Source organism: Berghia stephanieae, chromosome 1 (genome assembly GCF_034508935.2).
Source record: "Berghia stephanieae isolate SIO BIC M18660-M18661 chromosome 1, UCSD_Bste_1.3, whole genome shotgun sequence".
Taxonomy (NCBI): domain Eukaryota; kingdom Metazoa; phylum Mollusca; class Gastropoda; order Nudibranchia; family Aeolidiidae; genus Berghia; species Berghia stephanieae.
Genome location: NC_088360.1, coordinates 102,569,170 through 102,577,087, shown reverse-complemented (window position 1 = coordinate 102,577,087; position 7,918 = coordinate 102,569,170). Strand labels below are relative to the sequence as shown.

The following is a 7,918-nucleotide window of genomic DNA, read 5'->3' as shown; positions in this document are numbered from 1 at the left end:
ATCTATCTATCTCTAATTGCATAATATCTATGCTTTGTGTGTGTGTGTGTGTGTGTGTGTGTGTGTGTATGTCTGTGCAAATGGATTGAGTATAGATAATTTTAATCTATCGATATAGGGAATAGGCCGACGTGCATATATATACAGGTCTGACATCTGAATCCACTTATGGGCCTAGTTTAACATTGTTGTAATGGACAATATTTTGCGTCATTTCTTTTTTTAGATGTCCATTACAACAATAAGCTCACAAGTAATTGGGTTATCAGACCTGCAAATAAGTGCACGTCGGAATAGGCCTACAAGATTGATAGCCAATGCAGTCAATCATGGATAATTCCAAGCAACACACATTTACTTTAAGACCTTTACCTGCTTATGATCCGTTATAATTAATTTGATAATGACGCATGTCTTAATCAATATTATTTTTAAAATACATTACAACAAACAGTTGGTAATGACAACATCATACTATTCTAAATATAGATACCGGTATGGTGGATAACACTATTTTTTCTTCTTAATCGGTATAAAATCTTAATACCACGATGACATAAGCTGCTATTATAACACTGATATACGATTCTTACACTCTTTCTTTATGGAATTCCGGACGTGTTCCCAACCGCTGCACGGGCTTGAGAGGGCGCGTTGGGAACAAAGTTCGAATTCCAAAACGCAAGAGTGTAAGAAATCATTTATTCTACGTCTCAATCGATTCCGATTTCGTCACCCTTGAATAAAAGACATCTTCAAAACCTTTTAAATGACAATTCTTTTTAAAGAATCAGATTATTTGGTGAAATTTACGTTTAATAATCTGACGTCACAAATCATTATTGTAAACATGATATCATTACGCGTTACTTTATGGGAAAGGGGTGGAATAAAAGATTAAAATTCACTTTTCTGGGTTCGATTTATAAAATAAATAGTAATAAAATCATAAAATTCCCTTTATTCATCCCATAGGGGAAATTATTCTCTCGGGTCTATTCCAAGGAAAGACTGGAATAACCCAGGCGTCAACCGCAGTACATCGCCGCAAACTGACCTAGGGCGAGGTGATTTGCTCAAGGCCACACAGTGCAGCGACGCGTGATCGAACTCGGTACCTTCCGGGTGAGAAGCAAAGACCTTAACGCTGATCCACGCTGACCCCTATTTTATCAGGACACAAAACTGTTTCTAGACGCTGGGTAACATATTATGTGAGATAAGAATAATATGTAATACTTCGCGAAGTCCCAGGTTTGAAAGTTTTTGCTAAGACGAGGGTCGTTTAAATCGATCGATATTTGAAGGACCAGTTTTTCTGGCCAAATTTCTAAATAAGTGTTTTTCCAGAGCACGGCCGAATAGCCCTGGCTTGACATTACCTGACATGTAAATTTGCCATGTTTGTTTTATATTCTAGCCCTACCATACTCTGGACAAAATTAATACATATTTCTAATTTTGGCCAGAAAACGCGTACTTCGAATATCGATCGATTACAATTATACTCGCCTTATCAAAAACAACTCTTAAACCTTGGAAGTCCCAGGTTTGAGAGAATTCGACAAGATGAATATCATTTTAAATCGAGATCTTCTTCTTCTTCTTCTTCTTCGTTCCCGTCACGTCACATGGTCAGTCCGGTCTGGTGAATGAAGCCCACAGTGGTCCTGAGGTCGTCCTCACTGCCGTACAGCTTCTTTGAGTATGGGGTTGGATCAGGCCAGAAGTTCCTTCTCAACTGGTTGTACCTTGGACATTCCATTAGGACATGATGTCCATTTTCATTTTCAAGTCCGCAGTCACATTGTCCAGAGATCAATATTTAAAAGACGAGTTTTCTGGCCAACTTTTAGAAAAAGCAATGTTTGGGTTGGTTTATCTATCTATCTATCTCTCTCTCTCTCTCTCTCTCTCTCTCTCTCTCTCTATATATATATATATATATATATATATATATATATATATATATATATATAGATATATATATATATATATATATATATACATACATACATACATACATACATACATATACATACATACATACATACATACATACATACATACATACATACATACATACATACATACATACATACATACATACATACATACATACATACATACATACATACATACATACATACATACATACATACATACATACTACATACATACATACATACATACATACATACATACATACATACACTAGAGTACTGGAGTGCTGTTCATCGCAATACAATGAGGTGACAAATTTTTTTTTCATTTTGGCCAGGAAATTTTTACGTAATATCCACTCCATTTACACTAACCCTGGCATATCATTGATACCTTTCAAACTTGAGATCTTCAAGAAGGCACGGATTCATTTTTGACAAGTGAAGATCTTCTTGACTAATCGATATCCGAAGTTAAATGTTTTCTGGCCAAAATGAAGAATAATGTGTTTTATGGGAATTTGGCAACGTGGCTTTTGTATTGGAGGTTAGATCAGATAATCTCAATGGTTTTTTACTGTAAGGAGTAGATAAAGGATTTAGATAAAATGGGCTTAGCGGATCATTATCCGTTGGAATGTTTTGACACCCACCGGTATGAGGTAATCTTGTACAGTCTATCTTTCTCTCTCTCTCTCTCTCTCTCTCTCTCTCTCTCTCTCTCTCTCTCTCTCTCTCTCTCTCTCTCTCTCTATCTCTATCTCTCTCTCTCTATCTATCTATCTATCTATCTATCTATCTATCTATCTATCTATCTCTCTTTCTTTCTTTCTATCTTTTTTTTCTTTCTTTATCTTTCTTTGTTTCTCTTTCTTTCTTTCTCTTTCTTTCTCTCTCTCTCTCTCTCTCTCTCTCTCTCTCTCTCTTTCTCTTTCTTTCTTTCTTTCTCTCCCACTCTCTCTACCTATCTATTTATTTATCTATCTATATATCTATCAATCTATCTATCTATATGTATATCTATGGTTGAGGGGAGTTGGCATGAATCACGTAGAGAGCTCGACAGTTCTTTGTAGAGTGAATTATTTATTATTCTCACGTCATTTGTTTTTTTCCTCCTACAACGCAGTTTCCACCATCCGCTGGTATAAAGATGGATTCTTCAGGGAGGTATGATGTTGCATTCCTCCCTGACACAACTTAACAGCATACCTCCCTGAAGAATCCATTTATATACCAGCAGATGGAGGAAACATCGTTGTAGGAAGATAGAACCAAAATGAGGTGAGAATAATAAATAATATCCATCTAGCTATCTATTTCATATAGTATGAACTCATGCTCATTCTCACCTCCAACTTACCCCACTCTTTTTCTCTCCATGTGTGCTTGTGTCTGTGTATGTGTTTGTGTACATGTCTGTTGTTTGGGGGGTTTTTGTTGGTTTTTTTTTGGGTTTTTTTTACAGAAATGGGTATATCTGGGACTGATATATAATGTTTGAGCAATGTTTTATTACTTCATAAAACAATAAATACCATTATTTTGTAAATATATCATAGGTCACTAAGGACCCTGTGATAAACTAAGGAGTTAAATTAAACATGTCTATCCATGTCAGTTATGTAACTAGATCCTGTAAGCTTTATCTTAGATCTATTATTGGTGCTATTAAAAGGCTTCTTGATATACTACTTAACTTCTTGTTGTCTCTGATTTTTAGTCGCCTTGGTTATTGCAATAGCTTTCTCTATGATCGTCACCAGCATATCTCTCAAACCTCATTGAACGGTATAACCCACAGCGATCGCTTCGATCAACGAACGACCTCAAATTGAAAACACCCCGCTGTCGAGTGAAGGCTGGTGAACGCGCCTTATTCAGCATTCTGGCCCAAGGTTGTGGAATTTACTACCACTAGAGATACGTTCTTCGTCTTCACTCGAGGAATTCAAGCGTCGATTGAAGACATTCTTATTCCGACAGGCTTTCTTTTGATTATGTGTATAATTAGCGTTGTTCGTGTACTGTGTTAGGGCTTAATCTATGTTATGCGCCCAGAGCCCTCCTGAAGAAGGGATCTTTGGGGCACTATAAATCTATACCATTATTATTATTAGTAGTATTATTTATTGTGATAATAATGTCATTAATCGACTTCAAACAATACAGAACAACGCAGCTCGGTCAGTAACGTTATCTAAAAAGCGCGAGATTATCCCCCCTCCCCCCCCCCCCCCCCCCCCCATTTTGGAGGACTTACACTGGCTACCTGTAAAGTTTAGAATTTAATTTAAAATACTTACCCACGTTCTCAACTGCTTAAACAATTCTGCCTCCTGTTTATCTTCAAGAACTTATCCACCTTTATGAACCCAGTCGAAAGTTAAATCTCCTAAGAGAACCCCCAAAATCTTTAGTTGGTCATGAGTCCTTTGACCACCACACCGCCCCACCCCCCCCCCCCCCCCCAAAAAAAAAGAAACAATGTTGGAACTAGATCAGAACAAAAAACAGTGAAATATTCACTTACTTTTGGGAAGCGGTTAAAAACTGAGCTTTTCTGTCGGGCATATATTTCAGACTCCTAGTATGTATTTTATCATAACATGTTTTATTATCAGATCAAAGTACATGTGGTTTTTAACTTATCAGTTTTATATTTGTGCATGATTTATGAAGTGTTGATGTTAAACGCCAGTGAGAAATTTTGATTGGAACTATGCGGTAAATAAATTCATTATTTTACATCATCATTATTATTATTATTATTATTATTATTATTATTATTATTATTATTATTATTATTATTATTATATTATTAATTTATTATTTTATTATTATTAATGTTATTATTATTATTGTTATTATTATTATATTATTATTATTATTATTATATTTTATTATTTTTATTATTATTAATGTTATTATTATTATTGTTATTATTATTATTATTATTATTATTATTATTATTATTATATTAATTATTATTATTATTATTATTATTATTATTATTATTATTATTATTATTATTAATTTTATTATTTTTATTATTATTAATGTTATTATTATTATTGTTTATTATTATTTATTATTATTAATGTTATTATTATTATTGTTATTATTATTATTATTATCGATATTCAAACCTCATAGATTTTAAAGTTTATATAAAATATCGTGGCATGATTAAAAATCGATATTATTGTTTTAATTAGGTAGAATTCAACTTAAATATTAAAACTGATCAAACATAAGATTAGAAGGTGTATAATATTGATTTACGATATTAGCAATATTCAAGAAATTCTGTTTGTTTTTCTTTTGGTTTGTGGTCTCGATATCTCAGTTAGTTGAGCGCTCGCTTCACAAGCAAAAGGAACTGGGATCGAACGTGGTTGAAGTCGAGGTAAATGTTCAAACCCCCCTGATGACCCAGCAGTGATTGGATTGAGAGAGAAAAGCTCCAAAAAATTTATATTCTTTTTTTTCGTGATAAAATTCTTGAGCTTTTATATAGCGCATTATCCCCTTAACGTGTTCAAAGCGCTTTACAAAGGGTCCCTGACTAACAGCAACACGTAACATATTAACATATAGAGCGAGACAAGACGATAAAGGCGATAATGCAATTTTTTCCCGTCAGAGACAACGCTGTTAACGGCCAGGTACTCATTTTACACCTGAGTACAGTGAGAGAATGTGAGTAACGAGCGTTTTCCAAGGATTGAACTATGCGCCGAGCGACGCTCGAATCCAGGACCTTCATATCCGAAAGTGAGTGTCATACCACTAGACCTCAGAGACGAATGTGGTTTTGGAATATCTGGTTCATTGGAACACGATACCAGATAAACACGGTAGGTCTTGAATACTACTAGATGTAATGAAAAAATAACGATAACTATTGAAATGTAAGCTCCAAGTTATTAAACGAAGACATATAATGTGGACGTTTCGGGTTTCCCCTTTACCAACAATCTTGTTAATCAAGGGGAACCCCGAAAAGTCGACGGTGTCTGTCTTCATTTAATAAGTTAGAGCTTACATTTCAATAGTTATCGTTATTTTTTTTTTCCTCCGAGCTTCAAGCAGCAACATTTTCACTACAATATGTAATGAGAACATTCTAGAAATAAAATATACACACCATTTTCATCGGACAGGTCTATCGTCTTATTCGTGTCTGCAAATCCAGCCCTACGTTTTATATTAGTCAACAAATTCACCACAGCACAGCTGGGATTGACCAACAGGCTCTCGTTATTGCCGAACTTCACGATAATAAACATGGTTGAAGTCACTAAATTGTCTTAAACCTTCTATTCCAATTTATAAGAAATAATTACAAGATAACCAAACAATAAATTATTGTTATGAAAATGAATATCCGACAGACGATTTTAAGCTTTGATATTTCCCAAATATAATCCACTGAAATCCATTAGTATTTTGAATGGAATAATAATAATAATAACAATAATATATGCGGAACAGAAGCACTCCGATACATGACACAATTCATTCTATTTCGATTTGTTTACACCATTCCTAAGTACATAAACTTCTTTTACTACAATATTATAATACCTATAAAAAGATCCATCACACACACTAGCCTGAGAAATTATGTTTTGTAATGCACGAACCCAAACAGAAAGTAAGTCCAGAAAAGTTTCAGAAATTATTTATTATAAGCGGCGGGTGTCCGTCCACTCGACTGTTGGGGGGATTAGCCTTTTGAGTCAATACAATTAAAGCTGTCACAGATCACTAGGTCTGTGGCTGAAGTAGCAAAAAGGATCGAACTGCGCAACGAGGTGCCAAAGCCGATTGCTTGCCCGTCCAATCTACAAAGCGTTAGGCCAATCGGTAGCGGTAGATTTAGATCAGTGAGGCGGCCAAACGATTTTAAATCGATACTGGTATCCTACGGTCCTTTTTTTTTTGTATGTGTATTGAATTACATGAATATTTATGAATTGAAAAGATATATCACACCGCGTAAACGATGATATCTTGCCGTTATTGAAGAGTTTGTGTTTTTTTAAAAGCAATGTTGACAACAGTTGACACAGCCTTTTGCTTATCACATGGTTACAAACGTTCAACTTTGACCTCCCGTTGCAAGGGACGCGTGAATTGGAGTGTGTGTTTTGACAACGTCGGCGAATCTCTCGGTGTAGACTTGTAATAATATATCACATTAGAATAGCGGTTGTTAGACGTAATGTTATCATGGAAGGTGTGAGTCGAAGGGGTGGAAGTGGGGGGGGGGGGGGGCGAGACATTAATCAATGGGATTTTAAATAGACATGGTTTATCATACATATTATGTTTGTACATGACCACCCCCCCCCCCCCCCCCCCCCCCACACACACACACACACACTATCCCCACCGTTTCTACCTTATCGCGCTTTTAATAGTATATGCGTCTAAGACGATTTAGCTTCATGTTTTTCTTTCTGTTTTCTTTACATTATCTATTCTCTCTCTCTCTCTCTCTCTCTCTCTCTCTCTCTCTCTCTCTCTCTCTCTATATATATTATATATATATATATATATATAATATATATATATATATATATATATATATATATATAGGAATAATACAAAAACTACGCAATAAAAGTGCTAAATGTTAAAGGAGCGATAAATATATATATTTTTTTAATTTATATATATTTATATTTATTTTATTATTATTATTATTATTATTATTATTATTATTATTATTATTATTATTATTATTATTATTATTATTATTATTATTATTATTATTATTTATTTATTTATTATATTATATTATATATATATATTATATATATATATATATATATATATATATATATATCTATAATATGTGTGTGTGTGTTAGTGCATGTGCGTGTGCATGGGATTGAAAAACTATACACTTCTGGTGTAGGCCTGGCGTGAGTATTCTTTTGGTGTTGGTGTTGTTGTTGTTGTTG

At 34.1% G+C, this 7,918-nt stretch overlaps 1 protein-coding gene across 2 annotated transcripts in view; it reads right to left on the bottom strand.

The window, feature by feature from the left end:
• Nucleotides 1–6,973, bottom strand: part of LOC144962589 (uncharacterized protein CXorf65-like) — a 25,396-nt gene extending 18,423 nt beyond the window's left edge. The window contains exon 1 of one of the 2 annotated variants that reach the window (XR_013643492.1): nt 6,094–6,814. Coding sequence is in view for 1 of the 2 variants with exons in the window: in XM_078895672.1 (XP_078751798.1) it covers nt 6,094–6,235 (142 nt within the window). In the remaining variant the exon portion in view is untranslated. Of the gene's footprint in view, nt 1–6,093 lie in introns of both variants that reach the window. The other variant, XM_078895672.1, reaches the window with a different exon arrangement.
• Nucleotides 6,974–7,918: the final 945 nt, after the last annotated feature.